This window comes from Lineus longissimus, chromosome 5 (genome assembly GCF_910592395.1).
Source record: "Lineus longissimus chromosome 5, tnLinLong1.2, whole genome shotgun sequence".
NCBI lineage: Eukaryota > Metazoa > Nemertea > Pilidiophora > Heteronemertea > Lineidae > Lineus > Lineus longissimus.
Genome location: NC_088312.1, coordinates 19,856,899 through 19,874,083, shown reverse-complemented (window position 1 = coordinate 19,874,083; position 17,185 = coordinate 19,856,899). Strand labels below are relative to the sequence as shown.

The 17,185-nt window shown below is 40.6% G+C and overlaps 2 protein-coding genes across 3 annotated transcripts; both read right to left on the bottom strand.

The window, feature by feature from the left end:
• Positions 1 to 40: 40 nt before the first annotated feature.
• Positions 41 to 3,955, bottom strand: LOC135487451 (thyroxine 5-deiodinase-like). The gene is made up of 3 exons (XM_064771104.1): positions 3,808 to 3,955; positions 2,313 to 2,451; positions 41 to 1,685 (listed from the first exon to the last, which is right to left on the bottom strand). Exon 3 carries the CDS (start codon positions 1,672 to 1,674, stop codon positions 904 to 906), a length of 771 nt encoding a protein of 256 aa, XP_064627174.1. The 5' UTR covers positions 1,675 to 1,685; positions 2,313 to 2,451; positions 3,808 to 3,955; the 3' UTR covers positions 41 to 903.
• A 132-nt stretch (positions 3,956 to 4,087) lies between these two features.
• On the bottom strand, positions 4,088 to 15,177 carry LOC135487450 (tumor necrosis factor alpha-induced protein 3-like). 2 transcript variants are annotated; one of them, XM_064771102.1, is made up of 7 exons: positions 15,053 to 15,177; positions 14,183 to 14,268; positions 11,984 to 12,316; positions 10,523 to 10,716; positions 8,181 to 9,984; positions 7,792 to 7,914; positions 4,088 to 7,494 (listed from the first exon to the last, which is right to left on the bottom strand). In XM_064771102.1, the coding sequence occupies exons 3-7, from the start codon at positions 12,294 to 12,296 to the stop codon at positions 7,091 to 7,093; spliced, it is 2,838 nt and encodes a 945-aa protein (XP_064627172.1). In that variant the 5' UTR covers positions 12,297 to 12,316; positions 14,183 to 14,268; positions 15,053 to 15,177; the 3' UTR covers positions 4,088 to 7,090. The 2 variants fall into 2 exon arrangements, with proteins under 2 accessions (XP_064627172.1, XP_064627173.1); XM_064771103.1 differs by lacking the exon at positions 14,183 to 14,268.
• Positions 15,178 to 17,185: the final 2,008 nt, after the last annotated feature.

Genomic DNA, 17,185 nt, shown 5'->3' with positions numbered 1-17,185 from the left:
TTTTTTTATCCCCGAGGTGATGAAACGTTGAAGATACAAATGCACAACAGAACTACATTTAATAACGAACAATGAAATATATATAACTTTTTGAATAATTTAAAACAAAATTTTAATACAATCATACGACAAAAGACAATTTTAAAGGGCCAGTTTGGATTTATGTGGTCAGAAAGATAATAACTCTCCATACCGCCATGCGCCGCCACTAGCAGCAAATTAAAGCCGATATCTAAAAAAAGGATTAGCAGTTACATTCTGTCCAAGTGCACTGTTTATAGTGGTTACCGGTAGACTAGTTTTAGTCAATGATCCTATTTTGAGAACAAGTAACTGCAGGACACCATTTCGGTATAAAAAAGAACATATCTCAATGCCCAACTTGCCCCTTTAATAAACATAGGATAAAATAAATATTGTCCACAATTGTTGAGAGAGGTAGTCGCCATCTTGCCGAGAGAATGGGCGAAAGCGGGGCAGTGGTGGCCGACTGACTGTTACAAAATGAGAATGAAACACAACGCAACCGAACGATTCAGTTTTTATTCAAGTTGCTGTATTATGCACACCTTGGAGTGGAGATCCAATCAATTGTCCGGCCAGCTAGCAAAGAATCAGTCAGGCAATGATGCAGGCCTCCCCGATTCTTTTGACGTGTCCTCCTAGGAAGTGATAATAAAGTGGCAATAAATAGGTACATGTACATGTAAATCCTTGATGAATAACGCCATTATCCGGCTTCGGCAGGAATAGCAATGACAGGTATTCTCATGCTAGTAGATGGTGCGCTGATCGCCCCGTTGATTCAACGCACCGTGACTGCCGAGAGAAGGACATGTCAGTTTATCGAATTATCACGGTGTGTATCAGGAAAAGGACAGCCAACTTGTTTGGATCACCAAATTATACTTTTGTTTTATGCCTTGCACAATATTTTAACCACTCTCTGACATCGTCCACTCTGTAATCCTCCGGCCCAATGCCGCCTTTAAAGAGGCAATATTCGTTCTGTATGATGTAGAGACGCTCAGACGCGGCCGCGTAAGCGTACGTGCCGTTGTTGTCCATAAGATCGACGACCACTGGGCAGGGAAGACGGAATGCCTCCAGGTGTTTTGCGGCCTTCACCCTCTCCTGGATGCATTGGTGAGAGGCAACCTTGTAATTGTTTGAATTGATCTTCCAACCGTCTGTGGGATGTGCTTCCTTGATATAAACAGTCACAAACGTCGCGACGTCTGTGAAATCTTTCACAAGTTGTCTGAAGTCTCCTAGTTTTGCAACCCAAGCGGGTGAGGTGCAACTTCCAAAGTTCACAACCAGGGGACGGTTTTTTTTCATGTAGTCAAAGAGCCTCGTTTCCGTTTTTCCGTCCAAGAGTAGCAGACGAGAGTTATGTGCTTTCTGTCCCGGATGTACGCAGCAGAAGGTGAGGAACCGGATGGAGAAGAGGATGTGTTTGATCATCGCCCAGGAGACACCTAGCGACGGATCATCAATCTGGATGGGCGAACCTTGGAAGATCTTTTCCGTCCAGGCCGCCATGTCTCGTCTGAAGGTGGGCGATGCCACGAAGATGATCTTTAAGATGGGCATGGCGGCTGCCAGGAGGATGATCGACAGGATGGTCTTCAAGGTCCCCTTGACCCGGAACCAAACATCATTCATGTCCATGACGAATTTGCCTGGAAGAAACAAAACAACTAGTTGACTACCGTGACTAAAGAGTAGGAAGACCGCTTATCCCCCGGTGGCCCGCTGACATGTGCTGTCTCTGCGCTCTTATAAATGCATCCATACATTACCGTACCACCCGTTTCACCTTCAACAGGCATAACAGGATAACGGTTATGAATTATTTGAACCTTCCTCAGAGCTTTCCGAACTTTCAGAGGAAGCCAATCGCCTGCGTAGTCAGAGCCTTATTGATGTCAAATCTTGAAAGTCAATATGCTTTTAGTAAAATACAAAATTCAATTTTTTGTTGTTGTCCGTCTTTGAAGCAAGGGAGCGCTAACGAGCCACTCAGGACTTAGAAAGGCGAAGAAGCTGGATTCGGCACCTAATGCCTGGAGTTCAGGCCGCGTGAAATCCATTGAATTAAGCAAGATTGGCCAACTGCATATTTTTTAATGTGGACAAGTACGCGCGGTGGACGAAAATGATAACGCAGGCCGATCGACCAGCGATTCGCGATCGGGCGAACGATAGATTGATCGCTCCACGTTAGTCCATCGGAAATCCATGCCGGACTCCTACTGCGCGAAGATTGAACCCCCTCCTCGCTTGTAAAATGGTGTTTGATGGCTTACCTTTTTCTAAAGTAAACTTTGCAGACCACTTCGTTAAGGACAGGGACACGGGGTGTCACCTCCGAACCAGCAAACTTGGACGTGATTTGGTCGCGTAGCTACAGTCCCATCGAGTCCATGCATATTTTGTATGCAGACCCTAAATATGAAAATATCCAGATATATGTCTAAGCATGAATAATGATGGTTATTTATTTATGGTCTTAAGTCTATTCAAACCGACGACTGAACTAGAAAGATTGGTGTCATGTCTTTGACAAAACCATTGACATTATCGTATGTTCATCGTTTCAATCATTCAATGCTTTCGTTCTGCCCCAGTTATTCTGCTCATGCGTGTCCAGATCGCGTCAAATTTTGTGATATCTCATATTCCATAAAATGCCATGAAAGTTTTGTCCAGGGTGACCCAAAAAATTCAATCCATGAAAATGTTTCAATATTCATAATCACCGAGGGCCTACATGTGGGTATCATTATTTCCAGCTTTTTTGTACATTGTCTCTAATCAGTGCATGACCTTCAAACAGAGTTTCTGTTAAGCCAGTCTTGCGGTAATATATGCGATTTCCAAAAAATATTGTCAAATTTCCAAAACCAAACAAGGTGTGAAACTAGGAACGATCTGAAAGTTGAGAACATCGGGAGATTTTTCGAAATCCGTCGTTCATAATACTATGGCCAGCCTCCGGGTCCTTATAATGGAAATGTTTTCAATTTATGACTAGAATTGATGAATTTTCCAAGCATCTGAAGGCCAAGCCGAAACTATGTGATATAGGAGCGCCGAAGGTGAGGTATACCAATCTTATAGTGTGTGAGGGAAGAGATACAACATCGGGATGCAGTAAAAAGTCATCGGAGATTCAAAATCATCGGCACTCACTAGATTATGGTGTGTAGGGGTTGTTACAACCGATTACATGTAGGTGACTATCGCCCGAATAAGTGACCTTACCGAATAAGTGACACAAAAAAACAACCGATATAGTGACCTTACCGAAAAAGTAATTCAAATCGACCCACTAGGTGACCCAACGAAAATGACACAAAATCAACCGATAGGGGTACACACGCTTCTTCCGTCGTCTCTTAGTAAGGTACAGCGGAGCGCCTTAATTCGTAACCGCTGGCGCTAGATTCGAGTGTACTTCGTTTCCCCTCATTACCGAGGGAATAGAACAAGCGATGTAGGCCAGATTAATTAATATGAAATCGCCGATGGTGTCACTCCGATCTCACAGAACTCAGAAACTATTCACGCTTGTTCGAGGACAAATGGACACTTATTCGGTGGGGTCACTTAATCGGGCGATGTCACCTAATCGGTTGTGACAGGTTGGGGTTATTTAAAGTGTCATTACCATATAAACGATAGTCTACACAAACTCATCCCGAGGAAATCGACATAAACCTTTGTTTTCTTGCTTCGTAACAGGCACAAAAGTGCAAATCAGAAGAATTTAAACAAATTCATGACCTCAAAAGATAGTACCTTGATAGCGGTAATTTCTTGTAATTTGCACTTTTTGCCACAAATCCCTGAGGTAACAGGTCTCAGTTCGCCGATACTGGAACTTGGTTTTCTGCAATTGGTCAGTGACGTCTGGCGTTTTCTCAAACCTTCCTACATGTATACGGCATGGTTTGCCTCCCTTTATAAAGAGAAACATAATATAATCAGTCTTGGCAACTGGCAAGGTAGATGAAGAAATGAATATTGAAAAAAAAACCAACGTGGTTACTTTATACTCAAATCATTTATAGTGATTCGGTATAGTTAACGAATTAAATTTATTACAAAAACACAAAAGGATGCCCTTTTTTGGCAACTCAATCAATTAATGATATATACATTTGTATGAGGCACTCAAGATTGCACTCAAAGCCCTTCAAGCTCAAAACCATACAGTTGTATTTGCAGACCAGTATTATTATTAGAACATTTACTGGTAACAGTTTCCTTGGATAATTCGTTTTCAAATTGACAAATTCACTGGCAGTCAAATATATACAGCAATAATATATGATTAAAAATTCAAAACTAGATTCCAATTTTGATATAATCCAAATTAATCAAACCCAAACTGTAGATAGAAAATTGTCACGCCATGTAACTTTTGTTTTCAATTATTAACAGTAACTCAGTGGCACATCTTAATCCAATAGTTTTATTCATCTTTTAAAGGTAAAAGTTATTTAATATTGTACTAAATAGTATTTACAGACCAAAATTATTCCAAACTCTTCAAAACCAAGATTAAAACAAATTTGAGACCATTTTAAATCTTTGTTTAAGTAAATTTTTCAGTTTGATTCATAGTGACTTTCAATGTCTGCATTTTATGTTTAGAAGGGCATAAAAAAAGAACAAATTCACAAAGTTATATCTAGAACCTCTCTTAGCGGACACCTCTCTATTAAGGACACCCTCTCTATTAAGGACACTAGTTTTGGTCCCAAATTGATCGTTTCCATTCAATTTGACCTCTCTAATCAGGACACCTCTCTATTACGGACAGCACTTGTCAGTCCCAAGGGTGTCCTTAATAGAGGGGTTCTACTGTATATTGTTCGACACACAGTTTATCAATCTGTCCTACTCTGGCTATAGATGTCTCTTATGGAGTCATAAAAGTGTTCGAGAAACTCATTGATACTGTACATGCATTGTAGGATATATCTAAAAATTCTACATGTCAGATAATTTGCAAATTATGCAAGTAGGTCATGCTCATGAATGTATTCTGTGGGGAAATTCTCTTGCTTCTCAACTAAAACTTCATGTAAATATTGCCACATTTACAGAGAGGCAATTGTTCTGATAATCCTGTATATAAGAACATGAATATTCATATGCTGGCTTAGATCAGGGCTGAAAAGACAAATTCAACATGCACCCAACACCCTTAATTGTGTTCAAAACCCTACCCTACCCAACCCCTTACCCAACCCCATTCCCGACTCAGCCAAAAACAACACCCTTCCCAAAATACAAGCCCTCTACCCTGTGTGCGATCTCTTAAATTCAAACAAGTCCTTTTCAAACCCAAGGCCTTTTTTCATTCCTCCAAATATTACAGTCCGTAATCAGCATAAATTACACATAAATCTAATAAAACCTCAAAGCACTTGATAGATTCTTTAACCCCTACACGTACATATACCCCAGTTTTGCGGCAGAAAATACACATTGGAAAACATAGCTAACACTAGATAGAGGCCATACCACACATGTACAGTAAAGAAAGTACATTTATTCCAAGGTTCAGGACCTCCTCTCCTGTACGCAAAAATTTTTAAAATGTACATGAAATTGTACAAATTGTAGAAATAATATACAATTGTACATGAAATTGTACATGAAATTGTACAAATTTTGAAATTGTACATGAAATGGTACAACTTGTACAAATAATGTACAATTGTACATGAAATTGTACAATGTACGCAAATCCTTGAACTCTCCCCCTCAAATGTGAGGTACTTAAAGTATGGCCCTGTAGCAGATAAATTTACAGTATCAAAGAACACAACACAATCCCAACATGAACTGAGCTGAATATGCAATACAACAATATAATGACAAACAGATAATTATGAAAAATAAGTGTTACAGCAACCATTTAATCTTACTACCTGATAATAAATATACATGTACAGAATTTTAAATTGTAAACTTATCGAGGAATAAGACAGTGATACTGATGTGAACCAGTTATAACAATTTAACCAGTTAATGTGTTAAATTAGCAGGTACAGAAACAATGTCAAACAAATAATCTTACTGATAAATGATCAATGAAGTATTGCTATTTGTTATAAAATAGGTACATTGCTTGTAATTACTGGTGGTTGGCCTGGAAAACAGAAATGGAATTGCATATACATGTATATACATAATGATGTAGAGGATTCATTACACATTCAAATGAGCTGAAATTTGGTATCATGATATTTTTATAATTGTCTACATAGCGGCAATGTTGATATCTATGTTCGATACATATGCACACAATTTGAAATATTCAAATTCAATTACAAAGCTTAAATATTTGACAAACAGCACATGCCTTTAAAGGGACACTATAGGCAGCAGCTAGGTAGGCAAGATAAAGTTACGCAATTTCGCCAATAGGGGTCTCTACCATCTCACAGTACGTAACTATTTAGATGTGTATGATGAATATATTTAGTGTTGACTCTAAGATGAGCCAGTGCCCTTACTGAGCATATAAGCCACCCGAAGATGGCCAATTTAACCCCACTGCTCCTGCCTATAGTCCCCCTCTAAGAATGGTAAACTTGTTTAACAGACAAACCATTGTGTATGACTCAAAATCAATGCCCTCATCTTGAAGGAGTGAATAAATTTACAGCTCGATTTCACTAACTTTTCAACTTTCTATTACACTCAACTTTTAACCAGTTATTGTCACTGCCTCATAAACAAGGCATTTGTTAACATAAATACTTCCTGGTTCGCAGCATATAAATGTATTACCTACAAACACTATAAAAAACGACATAAAAAGAAACAAAGCTGACATCAGATTCATAGGCCTATAACTGACTGTCCTGCTTTGATTTTCTCAATAGCTTTAAAAAGCAAAAAACACAAAAGTATTGCACTGCAAACGCCTGCTTGGCTCATTCTTTGATACCCTGGCCATTTTCAACATACAGAAACACATCACAGAAATAAGCAAGTCTTGTTTAATAATCAGCGATGCCACTCCAACAACAGACTCTTTTACCCGGTTACAAATACTCATGCACTACTGCATAGACTGGTAGCAGCTGTTACAATAACCATGACAGGACGCATTCCCATAATTCTGGCAACGTGAATTTTTACAGCGCCCGGTCGCTTTTTTACTCGCCCTCTCAATGATCTCTTTCTGAGCGGTTTCATAGACCGTATGAACTTCAGAACAGGTTGTTGTGGGCCCAGCTGTAGGATTTCTTGTTGGATTTTGGCGCTCTGGGTTCCGTTTAAGTTCTAACCCTGTCCTTCTTGTCTGTGTCTGTAGATCCAGGCATTGCTTACACATACCTCTGTATGCGGGGTCCCCGTACCGATCACAAGTAGGAACAGGACATTTCTCTGCCCTTGGTTGTTGTAAATTTGTTGGGCTTTGTGGAGGGTTTGGTCTGGTTGATTCAGAGACTGATGATAAAACTGAAAAAAACCCAGCAAAGAAACATTAAGAATAAAAAAGAATTATATTGAAAATGTCATGACATTATCTCGTCCCATAATAAAAGAAGCAGCTCCTCTATTTGTAGACTTCTATGCCATTCATTAGATATTTGAAATTGACTTTGATTGTGAAAACAGTTTTCGCCAACAATATCAATTCACCTTTTTTTTGGCAAAACAAAACACCCACAAAAATCTGTTGGTTTAGAATACAGAATTTGGTTGCATCGGAAATCCAACTCATCCAATGTTCATCAACTTTGAATATGTCCTTACCTGAACCAGGTTGCTCATCAAAGAGTCTGTGGAAACACAGTTCACAATATCCTTCCATATCTGGCTTAGCATAGATCATACAGTTTGGAGTTCGGCACGGAAGGCGGGGAGTGGGTGGGAATCCTGGTGAAAAAATAATGAGAATTGAAATAAGAAAATTGATGCAAATACATGTTCTCAATCAGGGCTGCACCTAAAGAAATACATATCAATGCTGAACCAACCCGAGAATTCCTGAGGAAATCAGGGAAAAACTTCTAGAGCCCTGCAGGCCAACTCTTAATTCAAAGCTTATTCAAATATACCCCATTAAAAGATTGGGTTATTCATAAACCTTAACTACCCATAGTTCTGGAAAAGTCATGATCACCAAAGTCTAGAATACTTGCCCATATCTGACTGTTTTGGGTTACGAGCCATTCCTGCTGTCGCTAACGATATAGCGTTGAAGCATGTTTGACAGAAACCCTCCGATCGCTCATACCCCAGGTTGGTGCAGCCAGGTGTCCTACACGTTTCTGGCAACCTCATCGATGTGGGCTCGAGAATATTACCGGGAACTCGACCACGACTTTGCCCGATTCTTACAGGGGACATTGGCGGATAGGTAGCAGCAGAAGCTGGCGTATTTGTATTTTCGAGACTTCTGGTTCCAGGTTCAGGTGCTCCACTGCGTCCAGTTCTAGGACTCTCACTGCCTGTCCTTCTTGTCTCACTGGCACTGGCTGTCACTCTGTTTGCCCTTACACCTCTCTCACCCTCCCTCTCAGTTCTAGGTATCATCTGGTCATAGTGCGACCTACTCCTTGGCCGGTTTTCTCCGGTGCGTAACATGTGCAGATCTCGAGACCCAATGTCTCTATAATGTTCATGGCACTTTCCCTCACAAATGCCCTTACCACGTTTTGGGCAGTCAGGATACAAACAGCCAACCCTATTGGCAGTATACGGAATACTATGTGGTTGCTCATCACGCCGATGCTGCAAATCATGTTCCAACTCCTCTTCATAACTCAAACTGCGTTGCCTTTCAAGTATACTTGGCATCCGAAACTGCGGGTCACCAAATACCTCATCGTTAGGACCGGTAGATGACAAACGGGAGGCAGACAGTGAGTGCCCACTCTCCTCGTCTTCTCTAACTCCAGGTAGGTGCTGGCTACTCCTCATCTTCTTCAACTTTGCCTTGCACTCGTGGCAGTACGGATACGTCTCCATTGAGGAGTAGAAAGAACAAGACGGAGTTATGCACTCCTCGCCGGATATAGACACATCCCGATATTCAGGTGACCGCCGTGGAGGAGGGTAAGACGCAGATGCATTCACTTGCGTCACAGGTGTCTGAGTTTGACGGGGCGGGTATGAAGCCGCACTCCTCTGTGAAGGGAAGAAGATATTTTCTGTGGAAGCGTTCATCTGTCCAGGAGCCTGTGATGTTGCCATGGATGGAGGCACTACAGGAGGATCAGGTCGGGGCACAGTATGTATAGACATTTCACTCATATTCGAGAGCAAAGACTCTGTGGGAGCAGTGGGTTCAAGTGGTTGACCAGGTTCATCTAGATTGTTCAAGGTGGGGAAGAGGTTAGTCTTCTCTGCACCCTGCTGAACCTGAAAGGTGTAATCTAACATTTCCATGTGACCGTCTATCATGTTGAACTCGGGATCAATGTCTTGAAAACGAAACTTTGCGTATAAAACTGGTACATGAGTGCCCCGGACGATCATGTCAGTCTCAAACACATCGAGGTATAAAGTCAACAGGTTGCCACTCTCACGTTCTTCGCCCTCTTTTAGATAATGTAACGGCAACTGCTGCAAGTCGCTACTGACTAATGGTACGCCATGTTTACCAGTCTCCGTCGACATATCAACGTCTGGCGGATCCATCATACTCAACATGGGCACAAAGTGACTGGAATGATAAGCCAGCACAATAGGCGTCCGCACACAATCCGTTGGTTTCCATAGCAATGGGAGATATATCCCACCCAAATGGTTGTATCCGATGGCCTGACCTTGAAAGTCATGCTGGACAGTCTCGCTCAACACAATGATAGGTCGGCGTAAAATGTTAGCTAAGACGAATATATGAATTCCTTCCAGGCTTTCCAATGCCGTGGCGTTTACATTCGTCGTCTGAACTCGGTCTTCTGCTTGCTTCAGGATGTCCTCCCATTGCGTTTGCCATTGCTGGAAATAACAACAGATATTTTGATATTTGACAAAAGAAGAAATGTTTCATTTGTGGCATTATGAAAAGCCATGATATAAGTATCAACCTCACCCCGTCTTGGAGGAGGAATACTCCCTGGAGAAAAATCACCTCTAAGTGCAGAGAACATGCTGAAGAAGAAGAAAATGAAGAAGTATAAACCGAGGTGAGGTGATTACAGATTAAGTACAGTAGAACCTCTCTATTGAGGACACCCTCTGGACTGAAAAATGCTGTAATAATAGAGAGGTCGATTTCAATGGAAACAACCAATTTGGGACCGAAGCTACTGTCCTTAATAGAGAGGTTGTCCTTAATAGAGAGACGTCCGCTAAGGGAGGTTCCACTGGACTTTAAAGGCCTTGTGAGAGTCAATAAAATCTAAAACAAAACAAAGATGCCGGAGACTTAACAGCATTGATCAAAATCCACCTGAAGTATCAGAGAATTATCAAATATTGTGACACTTGGCACAAACTACAATCCACAGCGGTATGCGCAAGAAACTAATCTTACCATGCTGGTCAACACAATCTCTAGACGACTCTCACACTCATCCTGGTACTTTTGTTCCCGCAGCCACCGCTTTCGAAACTCGTCAGGCGCATCTACGGAAACCACGATGTACGTCAGTCGCCGCAGGAAGTGGCTGTTGTCATTGCAGCCCCACATCGCTAGGGATACAGCATGAAGGAGGCAGTTGCCATCACCTGGAAGTGGAAATCGTTAATGATGTAAGCACAAGATTAAAACCAAAGGCTTCTTTTCCATCCAAGCAAGTATTCATCAAGTAATTTTTGTTGGCCGTGAAATTCCTGTATCAATTTAATCATCGTTGAGCTTAGTTGAACTGGTATTCTGCAGTATTATAATTTCTTTTCGTCCACGATGGTTTAAAACTAGCGACAAAGCAACAACAAGATAAGTTTAAAAGGTCACTGGTATCAAATGAAACATGAAAACATTCATTTACGGCAATTCACATTTATCAAATGAAACATGAAAACATTCATTTACGGCAATTCACATTCATCAAATGAAACATGAAAACATTCATTTACGGCAATTCACATTCATCAAATGAAACATGAAAACATTCATTGTCGGCAATTCACATTCATCAAATGAAACATGAAAACATTCATTTACGGCAATTCACATTCATCAAATGAAACATGAAAACATTCATTGTCGGCAATTCACATTCATCAAATGAAACATGAAAACATTCATTTACGGCAATTCACATTCATCAAATGAAACATGAAAACATTCATTTACGGCAATTCACATTCATCAAATGAAACATGAAAACATTCATTTACGGCAATTCACATTCATCAAATGAAACATGAAAACATTCATTTACGGCAATTCACATTCATCAAATGAAACATGAAAACATTCATTTACGGCAATTCACATTCATCAAATGAAACATGAAAACATTCATTTATGGCAATTCACATTCATCAAATGAAACATGAAAACATTCATTGACGGCAATTCACATTCATCAAATGAAACATGAAAACATTCATTTACGGCAATTCACATTTATCAAATGAAACATGAAAACATTCATTTACGGCAATTCACATTTATCAAATGAAACATGAAAACATTCATTGACGGCAATTCACATTCATCAAATGAAACATGAAAACATCCATTGACGGCAATTCACATTTATCAAATGAAACATGAAAACATCCATTTACGGCAATTCACATTTATCAAATGAAACATGAAAACATTCATTTACGGCAATTCACATTCATCAAATGAAACATGAAAACATTCATTGACGGCAATTCACATTTCAATTTCTAGAATTTGTCCCAAATGGTTCACAACTTCCCAAATAACATACTCAAACTGTAAACTGATCGCAAAAATATTTGAAGCATGTAAAAAATTAAAACATGCCAAATATCAAGGCTGTATTCGAGGACAATATCAAGGAGCTACTCTTACCCGTTGTAGTAAATGGGAATAACTTCTTCAGAAACGGTGTCCACCAGTTAATAATCTTAGCATCACAGAGTTCAAAGTCAACGTTATTATCCAAGACTTGATTCATGAAATAACGCATATATTCACATGACCGTCTCCTCACTGAAGGCAGTCGGGAAGTGAAGACAGCAAACGTTTCAAGGTAATGGACTAGTGCATCATATTCGTTGGGTTTTTTCAGATCTTTGTCGAGTGCTTCTTGGAGGCGTTCTCTTACGACAAGGGCGGATCGAGATACGCTCCGTGGCAGGGTAGGTTTCATTTGGTAGGGCATGTTTCTGTTCAGTTCTGATCCTGAAAAGTAAAGTCATTAGAAGTTAAAATCTTTGTCAACTCCAGGAATAGCCTCTGCTGTAGTATTGGGACTTAAATGCTGACTAAATACCACATGCTAAAAATGGCTTTAAACTGACCTTATGCACGATTCATACCAAAACTGCAGATCTAAGTACAATTACCCAGATATTGTGGCGGTGTTTTTTTTATTCGAGAGCAGAAGTGCAGCAAAAAATTGCACAATTGTGATCGCAGAACTGAAATTTGTTGAAAAAGTTTACAAAAGCCATGGCATTGCTGAAAACCACACATCTTGGCGTGTTTCAAATCTTGACAAATGCTTGAGGTCAACAACTTGTCATACAACACAAAAAAGAAAACATTCTAGCGCCGGTCTGATTACAATTAACCTCAGCAAATAACATCCCTTAGCGAACACCTCTCTTTTAAGGACAACCTCTCTATTAAGGACACTGGTTTTGGTCCCAAATAGGTTGTTTCCATTCAATTTGACCTCTCTAATCAGGACACCTCTCTATTAAGGACAGCACTTGTCAGTCCCAAGGGTGTCCTTAATAGAGAAGTTACACTGTAGTAGGCCTACTGTGTACCCAAACTACATGATGACAAAACTTCAACAGCTAAAATGTCCAACACTTTCCATTTCTATTCCGAAAGTTTTGATACTCCATTTCACTTAGTTCGATCTTCTTTGATTAAGATATGTTGTGAAGATTTCATTCATAAATATATCCCTTCCCTGGTAACAGGAACATGACTCACTATATATAGCCCGGGATTTCCACAAATTTCACATCAATTTGAGTTGGAATTTGAAATCCCCCCTCTTCTACTTCCAGGTAAGATTTAAGAGGCGTTCACGCTCATCAGAATTGTACTGGAAGTACAATCCTATATGAATTAAAACCAGCTGTGAAATTTGCGTTAATAAAATACACAGTCAATGGTTTTAACCAGACTTAAACCTGTTGACACAGTATGTAGAAACCCCTTAGCAAGAAAGTGAAACATGACTCAACACAACCTGACCTAATTTCCACTGGGATTCCCCTCATATCTATTTTTAAATCACGAAAGGAGGGCATTTCAAAAATTTGAAATTCGGACAATTAATCTTATCTAAAGTGGCAGCTGTACAACAGATATTGATAAAAATGTTAGCCACCTTTCAAATATTTAAAGGAGGAGTGTATCGAGGTGAAATCGCACCAGACATCGATTTTGTCCCAAATTGGTGACCTCTGTAATTAGGACACCTCCCCATTAGGACAGCCTTTGTAACTCCCAACTTGGCTATCCTTAATAGATAGGGTCTACTGTATACTGCAGAGTGCCCAACATAGGAACCTCTGTAAAGTGCTAGCCTAGCCTAGCACTATCTCAAGACACGACTCCTTCGACTTTGTGGCCAGGAAACAAAACCAGGCAGAGTTCCAGCCGGCAAAGAACGAAAGTGAGACGTCTTCCTCACCTGGAACAGAGACAAAGGCATCGACTTGCTCCGTTAAGGATATCCTTGGCTTGGGACTTACCAATACTGTCCATAATAGAGATCAGAGGTATCCTTATTACAGAGGTCAAATCAGACATAAATGGCCAATTCCGCAAATAAGTGACCACAACAAAGAAGACACAGAAGGTGTCCTGCCACCCGATGTGTCCGCTAAGGGAGGTTCAACTGGAACTCATACTTTTTTCTTTAGTACTAGTAGTTGAATTTTTTTAAATAATGTTGTTTCATAAGGCCAAGTGGTACAATTATAGCTGGTAGTACACAGTAATGCGCACAGAGCCTATAATTGTACCAATACCTTTGAGTGGCTACTTTCTGAGAGAAATATTATTCGCCAGTTCAGACCTTACCTCTTTTTGTTGAAGAACGTAATGCCTTGGAAAGACAGAGTCTTAAATTCTAAACCGCAAAGGTCAATTTAGTCATGCTGTGGGTTCTGAAAATGTGACATATGAATCAGTTTTAAGTTGGGACTTTCGGGTGGGTGTGTGGCAAATATTTAAAGGGCATTATTCATTTATGTAATCTTTGAAAACGATGAGTTAATGTCGGATTGGGTCATGATCAATTATCATGCTACACCATTATCTTGTCGCACTATAATGCCAATGACCTAAAAATAGAATGAGGCCTGTACTTGATACATGTTCTCAACCCGTGCCAACTTTGGATCAGCTGAACTGTGGTCATGAATTTGATAAGCAATTTAACAACTTCCCTAAAAATGATTTTGTTGTGGGTGTCAGATGTTCAGTTTAGTATAAAATGTTGTTGGAGGAAAAACCCAAGGGTAAGGTCCTGGCAGGCTTAAAAGAAGGTAGTTTGAATGATAACATGATGCAGACTGGTCCGACCATGGGCCCTGCCTATACATGTATATGTATATGATTCCAAGGGAGTAACGGAGGAAGTGTACGTCTGTAAAATGACCCATCAGTGTGGAGGTTTGGATTTGGGGATCGGGGGGGGGGGGGGGGTGGTGCTAGCCTCCCACGCCACAGCACAACTTCCTATGGTCAGCTCATGAGCTCAGAATAACCATAGATTAGATAGGAAGGAACTTGTATCGTGGATCAGCTAAAGCCCCCAGAATGGCCCGGAATAACTAGACTAGGTTGTCTAGGGTAGTATAGAGATGACATGAGATGACAGAGCGAATGACTCCAATCATTGAATGACTCATTCCACGAGTTTTGAATCTGATCACACAAAAAACCCACCTTTCCTAAGAAGACCAAGAACCAGACTTTCCAAACGAAACTCGAGTAACCCTTCAATTCGGATAAACGTCCAAAACTTGATCTCATGGAAACGCAGCAAATTATAACCAGGGCGGAATTGAAAAGAAAACTTGATCCAGTTCTACTCCTAGTACTGAAACAGAACACGGTAGTTGGGATTCCCCTCTTGGATTCCCCTAGCATTCTTTTGCCTGCAACTAATCTTGACACTAGAGGCGCTGATTCGTTCCTTAGGTCTCGTTAGGGAGTTTTTCCCAAATGTACGCGATGATGACGTGCCCCATTAACAGGACGTAACATCTATTTTAAAATGCATTTCCAAAGTGAATGCATGAGGACAACCCATTTGTGTCGTATATCACTGGAAACGCCCGATTCCCCTGATTCTGCAGGATGTTAAATCGGGCATTTTATTTCTTTAAATAAATCATAAGCGTCGCATTTGCTCCCAGCTCTGTTCACCATCCCAAATGGCAATATTGCCAATTGGGCCGGACAATCAGGAAAAACCCCAAATATTATACATTTCATCCTGAATAATTCTTACAGTGACCATTCTCCCATGAAAGACAGTTGGTTACGCTACACAAAAATTTAAAAAAAACGAGGGTCAACCGTTGAACTTTTGAGATATGTTGAATTTTGCACAAATCAGCGAAAAACGCACCAACTGGCACTGGACGGCATTTCAACACGGGGCCGACGCACATACCAAGTTCAGTGTACACATACGTCAGCAACAACAGTAAATGCGTAGTTTCTTGTTAACTGCCTATTGAGTAGCGCTCTAGGTTTCAGAAACTCAATAAAAAACATATCTTTGCCAAAACAACTGCTGAATCAACACTGACATACTGTGAGGACCGAGAAATCAATGATTTTAGGAACTACGGTTAGGGATTGGCCGCACATGAATACAAAAAACCCACTCCCTAATGAGACCTTACAACGCCTCTACTTGCCACCATCTTGAAAAGGAGTACCGCGGGTGTAGATCAGGAAAGACTCTATCTTATCATGGAGGTATTATTAATAACTAGCATTGTACCCGTGGCGCAGGCAGGTTCAAATGGGCTATACCTTGAATAGATTGAATTGCAATGAAAATATAATGCAATATCAAAGGAGCAATATCGAAGAGACAAATTAAACCAACCATTTGTCCACAGACTCGGACCCTGTGGCGTGCTGTATGCGTGCATATAAAAGTAAATCAATTGGTCCGAATGAGATGATGAGGCAATGTGAATATACCTCGTTCCTTAGTCAGCAATATGCCCCTTTTTATACGGAGATGAAGGAGAACCCAGATAGGCCTTCACATGTTGGCCTCCAAATGGCTCGGACCAATTGCACTATCACTACTAAAACTTTAAAATGCGTGCTCCTCCTACATGTAGCATGATCTCGGGCAAGGCACTTAGTCGACAGGCAAGCTAGAAGTTCAGCACCGTGAGCAGCTCCTTGATAAGGCCATGCCAAGTTCAGAGTGCCTCGATCAGATACATCAAGTTTTGAAAGCTGTGGTGAGCACATAAACATACCATTGTAACCTTAATTTGAAAATCCCTTCATAATCAAGGGCTAGCTCTGGCTAATACAGTACCAATATACGATAGACCATCAATTTGACCCCAGCTCCTTACTGCGGGAAAACCCAAGTCCAGCAACCAAAAGTATCAAAATACATTTTTGTTTACATTTGAACTGCACACATGCGTTTGTTTACAATTTCTTTCCCGCGAAATCTCGAAGATCAGGTGACCTACAATCGTGGATTGAAAATAACATTAACCTTGGTTCAGCAGGTCAACACGTGTACAGGCTGTTCCAATCATCCCCCTACAGCCAGCCGTTCAACAGGTAGTGTTAGTCACCCCACAGGGAGTGCAGGTGATTCATTAATCCCCTGCATAACTGAACAGCAATGGCTTGGCTTCCGTGAGTGATAAGGAGAATTGACCGTGTTTGATTAAAAATCCCTCATTACTGCTCCGCTGAAGTAAATTTCCGAAAATAAACATGACGTTGCATCAGGATAACATATCACCTGCAAACGTGCAAAATTTCGAGACGAAACACGACCCCCAAATGGCACTTTAGCGAGCCGCC

Excerpts from the sequence above, each read along its gene's own strand:
- LOC135487451 (XM_064771104.1), bottom strand. The coding sequence starts at position 1,674 with ATGGACATGAATGATGTTTGGTTCCGGGTCAAGGGGACCTTGAAGACC.
- LOC135487450 (XM_064771102.1), bottom strand. The coding sequence starts at position 12,296 with ATGCCCTACCAAATGAAACCTACCCTGCCACGGAGCGTATCTCGATCC. Across the intron at positions 10,717-11,983 it reads ATTCCCATTTACTACAACGG|GTGATGGCAACTGCCTCCTT; the intron begins GTAAGAGTAGCT and ends TTCCACTTCCAG. Across the intron at positions 7,495-7,791 it reads TGATGAGCAACCTGGTTCAG|TTTTATCATCAGTCTCTGAA; the intron begins GTAAGGACATAT and ends GGTTTTTTTCAG.